This window comes from Sapajus apella, unplaced genomic scaffold (genome assembly GCF_009761245.1).
Source record: "Sapajus apella isolate SASKATOON/1434 unplaced genomic scaffold, GSC_monkey_1.0 scaffold64, whole genome shotgun sequence".
Taxonomy (NCBI): Eukaryota; Metazoa; Chordata; class Mammalia; order Primates; family Cebidae; genus Sapajus; species Sapajus apella.
The window spans coordinates 5,436,825-5,453,787 of NW_022437004.1; the positions used below are offsets into that span (position 1 = coordinate 5,436,825).

A 16,963-nucleotide genomic window follows, 5' to 3' on the forward strand; every position below is an offset into this window, starting at 1 on the left:
TGCCTTAGAAAAAAATATTGGCATATTCAGTGTGTATACTTTTTAAAACCTAATTTTAAGAGACTAAATTTTATGAAGCAAACATTTTAGTACTGTAAAACATGGAGGCCATGTCTGCTAAAACGCATTTTGAGAATGCATAAATATGTTAAATTCTTTAGTGGTATCATCAGAATAGGATCTACTTTTACATTGTAAGCATTACACGGTAGTGTAGCTAGATGTGATATGAAGAGCACTTTTCAAAGAAATTCCATTTTTTTAAACAAAAATTATGAGAAGAAGTTCTTAGAAATTGGACTTTTTTTCTTTGTGACTATTTCTGTGCTGATTTTTAAATAATGATTTATTTTTACAACGTTTATATAATGTGAAGTAACAAAATAAGATCAGCATTCCTTCAGTAGGTGTCCATTCAGCTCTCTTCTGATTGGTAGCAAACTTTGTTTTTCTCTATTTTAGAGGATTTCATAGTTAAGTTGAGCTTCACTGTTCTTTAATTCTTCAAAGTGCTGATTAAAAATACATGTAAATACACATATTTAAATAAAATGTTATTGGTAATCCAACTAATTGTCAAAAAGGACTTTTCATTCTATTACATTGTAGCAGTGTAATAATAATTTTTTAATCTTAAATAAGTTGAATTATAGTGAGTCCCGACTTATGCATAATTACTTTATTGGGAAAGCCAGATAAAGGAATGGTTCTGGGTTGTCTGTTACAACATTTGGTATGTCATAGTTGGGTTACTGACCTTTGGGAGAAATTTTTTATTTTAATTTCTTCCTGTGTATTATTGTGCAGAGTCATTTGCTTACTGCAAATCAGTCCTATAATGCCATTTTCAGGATCCTGCTTTGTCTTATAGCACATATCCTATAGAATAGAGATCATGGAAGATGCAGATAATTTAATGTATTTTTATTAGCTGATTTAATAAAAATAAAATAATTTTTGGAGATTATATATATTTATTCAAAATATATTTTAAAGCCCAGTAACCTTCAAAAAAAGACATTTGCTAAACTATATTTGTAGCTCTCATACCATCATTTTAGCGTACATATTTTCCCGACATCATTCACATTCTTATTTGGAGTATAGACATGAGTTCTACAATAAATTCCTATATAAACCTAACATATAAAATGAATTTTTCTTTAATTATAAAAAGAATCTATGGGTTTGAAGATTGTTTCTTGTTTTATTTTCAATAGAACCTTTTTTTTCTTTTCTCTTTCTTCCTTCCTCATGATATACCTGCAAAACCTGAAAATATTTTTAGTTAATTTCAAGAGTATTTTTACATTTAATATAAAATATTTCCTCATATTTAATAGCTTGTCAAATGTTACATTTGCCATAATCTGTAATTTTTTGTTATTTGAAAAACTAAATGAAACCAATTATCTAAAATGTCACAGTTTGAGAAAATTCTGGTGTTTTCGTAAATGTATGAATCTTTTCTGTGAGATTGTACATTTCTTATTTATTAATTTTATTAACACAAAACCTAGGGGCCAGAGATTAAGGTAGAAAGTGAGGTTCAAAAAAAAAAAAAAATTCTAAAATGTAATAGGGAGTTGTTTTGTATACTAGATTGGTTTCAGGTTTATTAAGTTATTTCCATCAAAAGGTAACCTTTTTTCTGCTGACATGCTATTTTTCCTTTACTTCTATGTTAATAACAATGTTCCCTATAAAAATAAATTGCTATTTCTTTCTACAGCTGCATTTGACAAAGGTGATGATCGAAGACTTGGCAAAAAGCCTATATTCAGTAGCTCGCAGGTAAACTTTCTAAATTTTCTAGGTCCAAATGAAAATGATAACAAATGAAGTTTATTATTTTACATTTCAGAATAAGTTTTAAAAATCTAGTCATTCATGAAGCTATTTTTTTATGGAAAATTTTTCTTTTTCTAAATCAAATAAGCACCTAATAAATGTTTTAAAGTGAATTTTTTATATCCAGTTGGCATTGAAACTATCTACCTTTTTCATTTCCTTGAAAACCTTTTTGGCAGCTAACATATTAGAGTTATTTCAATCTATTAGAAGTTGTTTAGAACTCTAGACCTAATTGAGTGTCTATTTTTCTAATTAGCCTACTTCTTAAAAAAGATTTTAATCTACATAATATATTTTTGGTGTTTTTGAAAAAAGCAATTATTACTAAGAGTACAGCTGTGTTTTACTTCAAAAGTTACTTGGTATACTTATATGAGGTATCTAAAGTAGTTGAACTCTTAGAAGATAATATTGTGGTTGCCGAAAACTAGGGGGAGGGAGAAGAGGGAGTTGTTCAATGAGTACAGAGTTTCCATTTTGCAAGATGAAAAAGTTATAGAGAGCTGTTGTGCCACAAACTGCATGCAGCTAACATTACTGCACTGTTAGTGAAGTATATTAAAGAGTACTTAAGTGTATTAAATGGTTAAGATGGTAAATTCCATGTTTTGTGGTGTGTTTTTTTTCTACACACAAAGTTATTTGTATTTGGTGTTTTCCTTATAACCTGAAATACATTTTTCTTCTCAAGAATGTTATTAATGATGGTTAGGGTTCCAAGCTAACTTGTAGATATTCACTTAACCAATAATATATTCAAAGTACAAAATTATTCTAACCTTCTCTGTGTGGTACAGTGATATTAGCGAGACATACATTGAGAGTTCTAGTTTATAATGTAAGGAACATATTCCCTAGCAGAGTGGAACAGGAAATCCTTTTCTCTTCCTCGTCAGCCAGTTGATAGGAACTAATGTAGCTCTAAGCTGCAACTGAGAGTTCTCACGGCTTGAGAAGGAGGTCAAGCTGCAAGTGTCTTGAATGAGAAACTGAGAGACTGGAGTTTTTGTCAGTTAACCTCTTAGGATTGTTTCCAAAGTGCGTTTCACAATATACTAGCCCCATCTATCATCAACTATAAGTTGAAAAATTGCTACACACCGTAGCTCCTCTTATTAAAGACCAGCGACACATATTGTACCTTGAAAGTGCTAAGAAACGCTGAAGAACACTTTTGAATTGTTGCATCCAAAATTTCCCCCAATGTTGTAACTATGGAACACCACTACGCTCCCCCTCAACCCTTTTAAAGCATCTTATACAATTCTACAGAACATACTCTAGGAAATAGTGCACTAGGAAATTTTTTTTCTATGTATCAGTTCCCTATCATCCCCATGTTTTTTTGTTGTTTTATTTTTATTTTTTATTTTTGTTTTTGTTTTTTGAGACGAGGTTTTGCTCTTGTTGCCCAGACTGGAGTGCAATGGTGCTATCTCAGCTCACTGCAACCTCCACCTCCCAGTTCAAGCAATTCTCCTATCTCAGCCTCCTGAGTAGCTGAGATTACAGGCACCTGCCACTAGGCCCAGCTAATTTGTGGTATTTAGTAGAGACAGAGTTTCACCATGTTGGCCAGGCCGGTCTCAAACTCCTGACCTCAGGTGATCCACCCACCCTGGCCTCCCAAAGTGCTGGGATTACAGGCGTGAGCCACCATGCCTAGCCTATCCCCCAGACCTATCCTGAGGGTCTTTTTAAAGGCCCCCAGGGATTAGCCAACTTGCCTTCCTTTCCCTGTTACCAACCAGGCTTTTCCTCCTTCCTTGTCTTACTGCAAAATAGAACAAAGTTTCCTTATTTTTCCTTATCCTCCTGACTTTGTGGTTGTCTAAGTCTTTTTTCTGTTAAGAACAATGGGAAAGAAACAGAGTTAAAAGTTTCCCTCAGAAAGACAGTGTGGTATGCTGAAATGGATGCTGGACATTAAAAGAGTTCAAATTTTGGCTTCACATTTATTATGTGTCATCTGCAAGTCTTAGTTTGCTTATTTATAAAATAGAGTAATAAAACCTAGCAGGATTATTGTGAAAATTAGGTGAAATAATTTATGTGCAATTATCTGGTATGTAATAAGTGCTCAATAAATGTGGAGTGAATAAATGTGTTTTCCAAACAGGGATGAGCTATCTAGAATGTGGGAGAAAGTTAATCAGATAAGACAGGGAAAAGGTTTGTTTGTTTTGTTGTAGTGGTTGTTTTTGCCTGCTTCATTTATCCTTCATAGAGAGATTTAAGAAGAATGCTTGGTACCAAAATACTTATGGGTAAAATATATGATATCTGGGATTTGCTTCAAAATAAAATGGGGTTAGGTGTGTATGAAACAAAATTGGAATTAATAATGAATTAATAATTTTTAGAGCCGGCTATTAGGTACTTGAAGATTCATTATATTCTTCTATATTTTTTTATTATGTTTAAATTTTCCCTTTTTTTGAGACAGGGCCTCTCTCTCTCACACAGGCTGGAGTGGAGTGGCACAATCACGGTTCACTGCAGCCTTGACCTTCTAGGCTCAAGGGATCCTTCCACCTCAGCTTCCTGAATAGCTGGGACTACAGGCCCAAGCTACCACACCTGGCTAATTTTTGTATTTTTTAAAAAGAGGTGGGGTTTTGCCATGTTGCCCACGCTGGTCTCAAACTCCTGGGCTCAAGCAATCCGTGCCTGGCCTATTGTGAAATTTTTCAAGGCGTACAGCTACCCCATATACTATACAGATTTCATCTGTAACATAATACTTCAAGATGCATAAATTTGAGGATAAAATAAATTAAGTAGATTCAGTGTTAAGGTGGGAAGGAGTTCTAAAAGCAGAAGTCAGCCTGGTTTTAGGTATTAAAAATAGAGAAATGTTATTTTTTGAGCTAAGATTTGAGCAAGAAAACAACAAATGAGGACCAAGCCTATTTGAACTTTTTAAATGTTAGAATCCTAGAAGACTGCTGTGAATAGGACCAATCTCTACCCTGTGGACAGGCATCAGGTGAGACCTAAAGATGTTAGTAACTTCTGCGATGTCCCAGGTTGGTTGGAGGCAAAACTAGGACAAGAATCTAGTGGTTGCTTTATTACCATGCTTTGCTTTTTTCTAAATTTAACCAAGTTACTTATTGTGCTTTTGTGTGCACACATATTCATATGTTATTTTATCTTTAACAACTTTTAATGTAATTGGAAGCTTTTCATATTTAGAAATAGATCTTAAGCCGCATATCAAAATATGCAGTATATGCCCAGTTTTAACAACATTGATCACGTTTGTTTTTGTTGTTGTTGTTGTTGTTTGTTTGTGTGTTTTGTTTTTTGAGTGTCCAATATGTGACATGGTGCTGAGGGTTTTTGATACAAAAGATGAAGAGTGCACAGGCTCTGCTACAGACTTCTACAATCTTATACATCTTCCAAAGCAGGGGTGGGGGGAAGCATTTCCATACTTACATAAAGAATGACAATATTATCTTAAAATATTGTTCTAGAATTTCTACCAAATAAAATATTTTTTGTTCCCTCTCATATCAAGGTTGATTCTAAGGAAAATGATGAAGTAGGTATGTTTATCTTCAGTGCCATTTTCTTTGTCCCTTTTTAGCCTGTTTCAGCTATTTTTGGGATCCCTTTTCCTTCACTTCCTACAGCCAGCCAGTACTTTTCTAGTATCTTATTCTTCCGAAAACCAAGCTTTGCAGATGCAGTGTGCTGTGCTTCCTGGGAGCCTTTATAAAATTTTTTTTAAAATAAGGACTCCAAGAAGTATTCTTCCCATAGAGGATTAAGTCTTTAATAATAAAATATCTGGCATTTGGAATAGGGTTGAAGGGAGAAGTTTTAATGAAAATCTTTATAATGTCCCTCAAATTATGCCATATAGATGACTTCTGTGTGAGGTTAAATCATGAGCTCAAGTCCTGGTCCCATCCCTAACCAGCATGAAACTGTGGGTAAATCACATACCTTCTTTAATCCCCAATTTCTTGTCTAAGAAATGGAAACAGCCACACTATTTCATGGGACTGTTGTGAGGATTAAGTGAGATGATGTATATAAAAGATGTACCATGAAACATGGGAGTAAGCCTTCCAAAAAATGCTGGATATTATCATTCCTCAAGGCATCCTGAATCTTTAGATATTAATCTCTAACAAAACTTCATAAATTAAAAAAAAAATCTTTTATTTATTGATTTACTTTAATAGAATAGTATGCCTTTAAAATAAGCACTGTATGCTGTGTTTCAGATTTGATTAAGGGTATCTGAAACATAAAGTTTTGATCCAAATCATCGAAGACAATTCAGGCTTTGACCTTAAATCATAATGTGATCTTTCCATTTTTTTTCTTCTTAGAAAGACTGGCTTTCAGAAACATAAAGTATTATATGTTAAAGACTTCAGTCAAATTACAAAGTATTTTTTTTTCTTCTTTATAGCAAAGAAAAGTTTCTGACTCTGGTGTCATAAAAACCAAATCTTGGAGGGGAAATAACAAAAAAGAGTGTTGGAGTTATCTCTCTACTAATAAAAAGATGAAATCCGATGGATTAGCAGCATCTGGACATTCATCAAGTACCAATAGAAATAGTATAAATAAAACGCTGAAGCAAGATGATGTAAAGGAAAAGAATGGTACAAAAATTACATCTAAGATTACAAAAGAACTAAAAACTGGGGGAAGAAATGTTTCTGGAAAGCACAAAACTATAATAAAATCCAAAACAGAAAACTGTGATGATGCACAGTTGGACAACATGTCACCTATACAAGCTGTGGAAAGATCAACAACAGCAGCAGCAACTAGACAGAAGAATTTACTAAATGGAAAAGGAGTGAGAAATCAGGAAGGGCAAATTACAGGTGCCAGGCCCAAGGTACTCACGGGAAACTTAAATGTGCAAGCCAAAGCAAAGCCTTTGAAGAAAGCTAGAGGGAAAGATTCTCCACGCCTCAGCATCGCAGGACCCTCCAGGAGATCCACAGATTCAAGCATGGAATTCTCAGTTTCCACTGAATGTCTGGATGAACCAAAAGAAAATGGATCAATAGGAGAAGATAAGCCTTCTGGACATAAACCACCCTTTTGTGATTCTCCGGGACAGATGGCAAAAAGCAGTGTAGATAGTGTCAAAAATTCCACTGTAGGTGGGTTTTAGCAGTCATTTTTAATGTCTTCTGACAGTTAACGTTCCTTTTAAATAAAAAAACCCTAAACCTGTATTTGGGCTTTTATTTAGTATAAATGCCTACAGAATACTTATTTATATGTATTTATGCAAACTGAGACAAAATGTAGTCCTTCCCACTTTAACGTTTTATTTTGTTTATAGTGTCTAACCAGTAAACTTACACATATTTGTTACATATTTATTGTATTCTATCTCATGACTCACTTGTTCTTAATTTATAGCCATAAAATCTCGACCTATCTCAAGAGTTACTAATGGAACTTCCAATAAAAAAAGTGTTCATGAACAAGACACTAATATAAATAACAGGTATGTCTTCATTCAGTATTTTACCTATCTGTTAGCTTTCCCTCAAAGTTAATTATATACTAATTGCTTGCTAAATATTTTTAAAATATCTTTTTGTTTAAAAAATTTAATGTATTTACACAATAGTTTAACAGTTTTTTATTTATTAAAAGAAATTAGTATATACAAAATGATGATTGAGGTACAATATTTAAAATAATATCTTAATATATACCATGGTATATGATTAAACATTGCTTTATTATACTTGATCTACAGTTTATGAGCATATGATTTTTCTATTTTCAGTAGAGGTATATTTTTTATTTCTTGAAAAAAACTCAGGTATTGGTCTTTTAAAAAGTTCATGTTTTGGAATCTCTGTGTAATACTGAATGCAAATAATTTTTCTTAGTGTACTAAAGAAGGTCAGTGGAAAAGGATGTAGTGAGCCAGCACCACAGGCAATTTTGAAGAAAAGAGGAGCTAGTGATGGATGTGCTGCAGCTCAGCAGAGGACAAAGAGTACCCCATCTAATCTTGCTGCTAAAACTCAAGGTAAAGCTGAAATAGTACTGGATATCTTGAATATTATTTCCTTGACTAGATAAGCCAAACTGTGATTTGGAACTTCAGTAGAATATCAGCAAAATATGATTTTACTCATGCTATATTTGTTTCACACTATAGGGATGAGATTGTATACTTTTACTTTTCAGACAGGTGTTTTGGGGTATAGGTTTGGTTTTGTTGTTGTTTTGTTGTTGAGTCAGGGTCTTGCTCTGTCACCCAGGCTGGAGAACAGTGGCGTGATCACAATGTGATCCTCCTTCCTCTGCCTCCCAAAGTGCTGGAATTAACAGGCATGAGCCAACACACCTGGCCTCTGTTTGGTTTTTATTGTCTTTTGTGAGAGAAATAATTAAGGGAGTCACTAGTTTATCTGCATTTCTGGTCCTTTTAAATATTTTGCCCACGTTTCTTGAAAGTTCCACTGATAATTATAGGAATTCCATTTGTAAAACTGGCACTGAAGAGCTATTTAAAAAGTAATACTGCAGGCTGGGCATGGTGGCTCACACGTGTAATCCCACCCAGCACTTTAGGTGGCTGAGGTGGGTAGATCACCTGAGGTCAGGAGTTCAAGACCAGCCTGACCAATATGGTGAAACCCCATCTCTGCTGAAAGCCAGGCTTGATGGTATGCACCTGTAGTCCCAGCTACTTGGGAGGCTGAGACAGGAGAATTGCTTGAACCTGGGTGACGGAGGTTGCAGTGAGCCGACATTGTGCCACTGCATTCCAGGCTGGGTAACAGTGAGACTCCATCTCAAAAAAAAAAAAAGCAATAGAGCAGTCTAAACAATTGTAACACATAAGGAGGAAGAGTTTCCTCTCCAGAATCTGTGTGAGCTCATTGTTTTTCAGTGTTCTGAAAAGGAAATGAGTACTGATCAGATTGCATAATTTGCTAACATAATAACTGATTTTCAAAATTAGTTTTATGCACTAAGCATTCACATATGTAAGAGCAGTTTGTAAAATCCTAAAAACACTTTTGATTTAGATTATGAATTAATACTGAAAATCAAAAATAAGGCAGAGAGAACATTTTCATATCCTAGTAATAGCTAAATATTAAACATTTCAAAATATTTGATAATTCTGTTTGACAGATTTGAATGTCCAAAATATCATCTTTAAGACTTGCACCAGTGTAAACAAATGGATTCCCCAAATTAATCGCCTTCTTTCCAGTCAGCAGTTTTAGTTTCCAAGGAGATCCAAGTTGTTAACCCTAATGAGCTACAGTGATAATAATCTGGTAATGACGAGTAAATTGGTTTTATTCATATTTGAAGAAAACAACTGCAACAATAGTAACAGTTCTTTTTATATTTAGCTTGATTCTCCTTTTCAGATATGTAGAACATATTTTTTTTTCTTTCAAAACTTCAAAGGGAAGACCTTTCTTGCTCCTTTGATAAAAGAAAATCCGATTTTTTCACTCTCATATATTTTTTGCAAATCCAGTTTTGGCATATGAATCAAGTCTCTTTACTTGAGGAAGAGAGATCCTACTTTAGTAATTTTTACTAGGACCCTGGAGTAGTCCCTCTATATTTTTAATTGAAAAGTATTTTTTTATTATATCATGTAACTGATTCCTAATCTGTACTTGTCCATTTGATCACAGATATGTTACCCTTCAATTGTGTTCTTGATTTTATTTTTTCTGAAGTAATTTTAAAACAAGTATTAAATTTTACTCACAAATTGGAGGTGATATTATATTTCTGAATATACCCTCTTAACTTTTGTTAGGATCCCTAGGAGAGTCACCAAACTCAGTAAAATCCTCAGTCTCTCCAAGGAAGTCTGATGAAAATATGGCAAAGTTGGGCCACAATACAACTACAGAAAAACAAGCACCTAAGAGAAAAATGGTCAAGCAAGTACACACAGCTTTGCCTAAAGTTAATGCAAAAATAGTGGCAATGCCTAAAAATCTAAATCAGTCAAAGAAAGCTGAAACTTTGAATAATAAAGATTCAAAACAGAAAATGCTTCCTGGGCAGGTTATGGCAAAAACTCAGCCTTCCTCTCAAAGACCTTTAAAAAGTGAAATATCTGTTGTCCAAAAAAGTATGTTTCATGATGTGCGTGATAATAACAACAAGGACAGCGTTTCTGAACAGAAGCCTCACCAGTCTCTCGTTAATCTTGCATCTGAAATCAGTGATGCAGAAGCATTCAAGTCATCCTGCAGGCCTGACGCACAAAAGCCATTAAATGATCAAGGAAAAGAGAAGCTGGTGTTAGAATGCCTAAATATTTCAAAGCTGGATAAATCATTAAAACATGAACTGGAATCAAAACAGATTTGTTTAGATAAAAGTGAAACAAAATTTCCCAATCACAATGAAACAGATCATTGCAATGCAGCTAATATATGTTATCATTCTGATGGGAGTGATAATGTAAATTCAAAATTTTATAGCCCCACAGCCCTAAAATACATCGTTTCAAAACCAAATGAAAACTCCTTGAACTCTAATCCAGTTTGTGATTTAGACTCAACAAATGCAGGGCAAATCCATTTGATATCAGATAGGGAGAACCAAGTAGGGAGAAAAGATACAAACAAACAATCAGGTATTAAATGTGTTGAAGATGTTTCACTGTGTGTTTCTGAAAGGACAAATGGTACCTTAAATTCTGCTCAAGAAGACAACAAATCTAAAGTTCTTGTGGAAGAACTGACAATTCCTAGTAAGTTATCTGATGACTCTGCTATGGATGAAGACAAGCATGCTACAGCAGACTCCGATGTTTCCTCTAAGTGTTTTTTGGGGCAGCAATCAGGAAAAAATTCTCCTAAAAATATGGAAACATCAGAATCTCCAGAGAGCCATGAAACTCCAGAAACTCCATTTGTGGGACACTGGAATTTGAGTACTGGTGTTCTGCATCAGAGAGAGAGTCCTGAATCTGACACTGGCAGTGCTACCACATCCTCCGATGACATAAAGCCCAGATCTGAAGACTATGATGCCGGAGGGTCTCAGGATGATGATGGGTCAAATGACAGAGGTATCTCTAAATGTGGCACTATGCTGTGCCATGATTTTCTTGGAAGAAGTAGCAGTGATACCAGTACTCCTGAAGAATTAAAAATTTATGATAGTAATTTAAGAATTGAAGTAAAAATGAAAAAGCAAAGTAGTAATGATCTTTTCCAAGTTAATTCAACAAGTGAAGATGAAATCCCTAGGAAAAGGCCAGAAGTTTGGTCTCGATCTGCAATAGTTCACCCTAGGGAAAAAGAAAATATTCCACGAGGCAGTGTCCAATTTGCTCAGGAAATAGATCAGGTATCTTCTTCAGCAGATGAAACAGAAGATGAAAGATCTGAAGCTGAAAATGTTGCAGAGAATTTCCCTATATCTAACCCAGCTCCTCAGCAGTTTCAGGGAATTATTAATTTAGCTTTTGAAGATGCAACTGAAAATGAAAGCCATGAGTTTTCTGCAAATAAAAAGTTTAAAAGGTCAGTTTTACTTTCAGTTGATGAATGTGAAGAGCTGGGATCTGATGAAGGAGAAGTCCATACTCCCTTTCAGCCTTCTAAAGATTCTTTTTCACCTTCTGATGTTTTTGATGGCATTTCTCATGAACATCATGGAAGGACCTGCTATTCCAGATTCTCACAAGAAAGTGAAGATAATATTTTAGAATGTAAACAAAATAAAGGCAATAGTGTATATAAAAATGAAAGTACTCTCTTGGATCTTAGTAGCATTGATTCTTCAAGAAAAGATAAACAGAGTGTTTCAGCCACAGAAAAAAAGAACACAATAGACGTCCTATCCAGAAGAGGCAGACAGCTTCTTCCAGAAGATAAAAAAGTAAACAATGGAAGCAGTGTGGATAATGACATTCAGCAATGTGGCAAATTCTTGGATAGTGATGTAAAATCTCAAGAAAGACCATGTCATTTGGAGCTTCATCAAAGAGAACCTAATTCTGACATACCAAAGACCAACTCTACAAAATCCCTAGACTCCTTTCGGAGTCAAGTTCAGTCTCAGGAAGGTCCAGTGAAAGACAGCCATTCTACAGCTACTGAAAAAGCTAATATTGCTTTATCTGCAGGTAATGTACAGAAATAGAAATGCTAAATGCATAAGAAAATAAGTTTATAAAATTTTAAAGTGGTTTGAAGCCCTGAATGTTATATTTTAGTCAGATAGAATAATTACTTAAGCAACACATTAAAATTTTAAATGAAAAATTTCTTAATATGAAAATTAGCCATTCATTCTTTATTGTTCACTTAAAATCCTAATGAAGAAGTAATATCTAGTAAAAATTTTGATTCTTTATTAGATAGAGGTAACCTACTAAGAGATTTTACATGAAAGAATAAAAATAAAAACTTAGTTTGCTGCTATTTAGTTATTTATGTATAATTTAACACAAGAATTCTTGACTATTAGAAATTTTATTATACATTGGGTATGATTTATAGACTTGATAGTATATAAGAGGCCTGTGCAATAACTCTGGTAGTATACAACTAAAAGCACTGAACTATTTTAACAACTAGATTGATTATTACAATTTATATACATTTTACAGAGATTAAAATTTTCAGAATCTCTCTATTCTAAAATTTTCAAATAAAAAGATGAATTTCCTAAAAGAGATTATATTTAGAAGCAATGATAATATATGAAAAAAGCCCAGGCTTATTTCATATTGTTTAGATGATTTTCTGTCTAGTTGTTTTGTGTTTTTGTCTTCCTTATAGTAATTCAGACTAATGACCCACTTTTAAAATATGCAATAGTGGCTGAGTAGCTATTGTGTATCATAACTAAGAAAACAGTAGTTTCCTGTTCAGCAAAATCGGAAGAATAAGGAGGTCCTTAAAGTTGTACTTTTTTGTTTGTTTGTCCTTGCTTGCATCTTCCTTTGCATGTGCAATATACAAATAAGCCTTTAGGTAAAATGTATTTATTCCCCTTTTGCAATGGACTTACTCTGAAAGTCATCAAAACACTATGTCTTTTTTTTTTTTAATTTTTTTCTATTGTAGTGAATTAGATATATGTGCACATTCTATGTTTATGTTTAAATCATGTTTTCTGTATCACAAGTTTTCAAATTAAAGTATGGAGAATTATTGTTAGTTGCCTATGTTGATTTTGCTGCTAAATGTTACCCTTGAATTTTTAACACAGAAAAATAAATGCCTCAAAAATCTTGTCAATTTTGTATAAATGTTATTTTTCCCATTCTGTGTTTTTTTTTTTTTTTTTGGACTATCACTGTTATATTGTGTTAATATTCTACAAAACTCTGAAGGGTACCAACGTGCAATTTTTACATTGTGTAGTATTATGAATTATTTCAGGAGACATAGATGATTGTGACACACTGGCACAAACCTGCATGTATGACCACCGGCCTTCAAAAACCCTCTCTCCAATATATGAGATGGATGTAATAGAAGTACTTGAGCAGAAAGTGGAATCAGAAACACATGTTACAGATACGGATTTTGAAGATGACCAACATTTTGCTAAACAAGATTGGACACTACTAAAGCAACTGCTGTCTGAACAGGATTCAAACTTAGATGTTACAAATTCCGTTCCTGAAGACTTAAATTTAGCACAGTATCTAATCAATCAGACACTACTTTTAGCACGAGACAGCTCAAAACCTCAGGGTATAGCACATATTGACACTTTGAACAGATGGAGTGAACTAACATCTCCACTTGATGATTCCTCAGCGAGCATCACTATGGCTAGTTTTTCCTCTGAAGATTGTTCACCTCAAGGGGAGTGGACAATTCTGGAACTGGAAACTCAGCATTAAGTGTTAACATTTTGGAAAAATTTAAACTATGCCATTCCTTTATTTTTTTGATGCCTATATTATATCCAAATGGTAATTGCATTACCTGATACAAACTTTCCTTAATATTAAGTCTTTCCAATTTAATGAGGTCAACATAGTTTATTAATACATATAGAAAAATGTTTTTCTAAAGTTTTTGAGCATGTTTTCTATAATTATTACAGAAATTAGAAGACTCGTAAGGAAACCCTTGCTTCAGTTTTCCTTTCCTAACTGATCATTTGTTCACTTGTTCATTATTCAGGAATTTAAAGTGTGAATGCACAAGTAGATCAGTCCCTTTACTTTTTGCTCTGCATATGGTAACATAGTAACTTAACAATAAAAAACTTACTGTGCTTGTGTCCATTCATGTAGAGTTTTCTGTGAATAACATTCAAACTCACATTTAGGTGATTGAGGCTGATAGCTGAGTGTTGGGGAAAAACTTTCCCAACAATTCAGGTTCAGGAAATTCTGAAGCAAGTGCATCTCAAATTTCAGCCACACCATGACTTAAACAAGAGAAATGGAATTTCCTGTCTCTCTCTTTTGGGGGGTATATCCAGAGAAGGGAATCTGCCCTTGTTCAAAAGCATAGACTTCCTTTACAGGTAGTCACTCATTCTCCATTTTCCATTCCATGTTAGGGATGTGTTGGAACTGCACCTGCAATAAGCCAGCACTAATTATAAACTTGAAAATGAGTATATGAGGCAATTAAGTTAAATTGTGTGTATGTGTATGTATGTGCACACACACTCATGTTTGCTTTCTTGGTGTGTCAGTATATGCCAGTTCCTTATTTCCTTGATCAGATTGCCTTTCAGTCTGTAATTTTGGTAGTAAGTCAAAGATAAAAACCTTTTCTATAAAATGCTACTTGGGTAGCATTGTAACAAGTACTTGGGTACTTTTGATATTGGAATATTGATACTGCCTGTAGGATTATGGGACTTCATAAATAAGCCTCGAAGCTTTGTGGCTCATAATTCTCTGAAATATGTCAGAAGTTAATAGTTTAGAATCCCTTTTCTAAATTAGTAAGTGTTCAACAAATAACAATAGAGAGAATCTATAACTGTATTGAATACCAAGTCATTAATGCACAATAATTTGTTCTAATATAATTATGTTAAGGTTAGTTTCTCTACCTATTATACCATAAATTTGCTATGCCTTTTTTTTTTAACTAGAAGCTGTGAAGAGGGGCACTCGTTCAAGAACAATTATTAACTAATTCAAAGTCAAGAAACAGGCTCTGGATTTTGGCACTTGCGTGTAAAGAAAATAAGACTTGATTTCTGCTCTTAAAAAAAGTTTCTAGTAAGAGGATATGGGGGGAATCATGTAAGAAAAAGTTCAAAATACGGTATTATAAAACCTTTGTAATTTAGAGCTGAATGAGAATTTTATGTCTTCAAATTCCAAAGATGGGCTCTGATGCCCAGAGGAATTAAGAGCTTGCCCAAGATTCCACAGCTCATTTGTGGGCTAGGATTTAATACCTGTAGCCCTATTCAATATGTGTAGCCCACAGTAATACCATTTTGGTATTTCTACCACACAACACACTTTTTCTCACAAACCTGAGATCAAATACACTTACAGATAATTTGCAGTGCAGATAGTTTGCAGTATAAAGAATACTATAAAGACAGCACAAATTCCCAAGACACTATGTTTTCTTTTTCTCCAAATGTGAAACTGTTTTAAGTGTTACTTTCAATACACTTTTCAGAAGTTCACAAATTTATAATTGAAACTTAATTTCTTTTCCCAGTTTTAAGGTCTTAAAATCTTCTTAAACTGCTAAACATTAAAATCTATTCAGTTTCACATCACATCTGCAAATAGATAACTAGGAAGCCATTTTGCTTACATAGTAACCGCTCAGAGAATTTCAGGACATACTGTGTTTTCATAGCATGCTCTTTTGTGAACCACACATCTACCAGTCTGTTTGCTATGGGACTCTTTGTACTAGTGCTTCATCATTTAATAAACATAAATTGAAAAAGAATTGCTGACATTCATTTAGCACTTACTACACGTTAGATTCTGTGATAAGTGCTTTAAAAATGCATTAACACATTTAATTCTATGAGATATGTCTTCTTATTTTATATATGAGGAAACTAATGTAGAATCCTTTCCCTGGATGAGCTACCATTGTAGAAGAAACCAAAGGAGAAAATAACACACTACACTGTTTTTTAGTAAGATAACAGTTGTATATAATCAGATGTGTGGGGGCCCAGAAGGAGAAGCTATCAATGGCTTGTCAGGAACAGCTTAGAGAAAGCTGCTTACGGCAAGTAATAGTCTGTGACTGCTTCAGGATTTCTAGGGAGGAGTTTAGCTGCAATCTAGTTGGAAGTGTAGGCCAAGGGACTTGTCTTGAAGATGCACTTGCATAGCGAGTACTTTGGTTTCACTTAATATGTTGCAGATAATAAAATATATTTTTTAAAGATGCTTTTTGTACATAGTTTACATGAGATTGCAAAACTCCATATGAAATATTTTATTTTGATTTGGGTTGCTTAGAGTGGACTGATGAGGTTTATGGAAAGGGTGTAAAGCCTCCATTATACCATTTTTTGGTGAAACCAGGTAGCATCTGATGCTGGCTTTCAAGGGTGAATAGGAATTTGGTGATGGGGCAGTCTAGATATGGCAGTACATTGAGGAACAGTGGCCAGGCTGGGTATTGAGGATAGGGAGGAAGAATGGTAGGAGATAGGGCTAAAGAGTTGAGCTGGTGCTGGGTTCTGAAAGTTACTGCTCTAAATGCAGTCTTTAAAGTGTTTAAGCCTTGGATTTGGTGGGTATTATGTCTCCCTTATTATGCATTCATTTATTTAACTCTTAGTACAACGTATGTCTGTGTTCTTGGGAAATAACCACCTACAACTCACGATGAATAATAATCAAAGTTGTTTTTTAAGTAGTTAGGTAACATAACCAGGTGTGTTTTAGAAAAATAACCAGCAGTAATGAAGATGGCCAAGTATGGAGAAGTGCCCAAACCTGTCGGGATGCAATTATGATAGTTTTGTTGACCTTAGAAATAGGGAATGAGAAGGATTTGGTAATAGAGACATTAGGTGAGTTGAAACTGTAGAACTTGGTGAATGATTACATGGTGTCAGAAGATGGAAAGGAATTTTTAAATTGCTATCAGAGGCTGAACACATGGCTTACACCTGTAATCCCAGCACT

The 16,963-nt window shown here is 34.1% G+C and overlaps 1 protein-coding gene across 3 annotated transcripts in view; it reads left to right on the forward strand.

Moving 5' to 3' along the window:
* The window catches only part of BTBD8 (BTB domain containing 8), a 125,709-nt gene extending 110,217 nt beyond the window's left edge, over positions 1-15,492 (forward strand). For all 3 annotated transcript variants that reach the window (XM_032247881.1, XM_032247882.1, XM_032247883.1), the window contains 6 exons: positions 1,733-1,794; positions 6,287-6,995; positions 7,261-7,348; positions 7,743-7,885; positions 9,653-11,983; positions 13,248-15,492. In XM_032247881.1, the coding sequence (XP_032103772.1) occupies positions 1,733-1,794; positions 6,287-6,995; positions 7,261-7,348; positions 7,743-7,885; positions 9,653-11,983; positions 13,248-13,717 (3,803 nt within the window). In that variant the 3' untranslated portion in view covers positions 13,718-15,492. The remainder of the gene's footprint in view (positions 1-1,732; positions 1,795-6,286; positions 6,996-7,260; positions 7,349-7,742; positions 7,886-9,652; positions 11,984-13,247) is intronic.
* Positions 15,493-16,963: the final 1,471 nt, after the last annotated feature.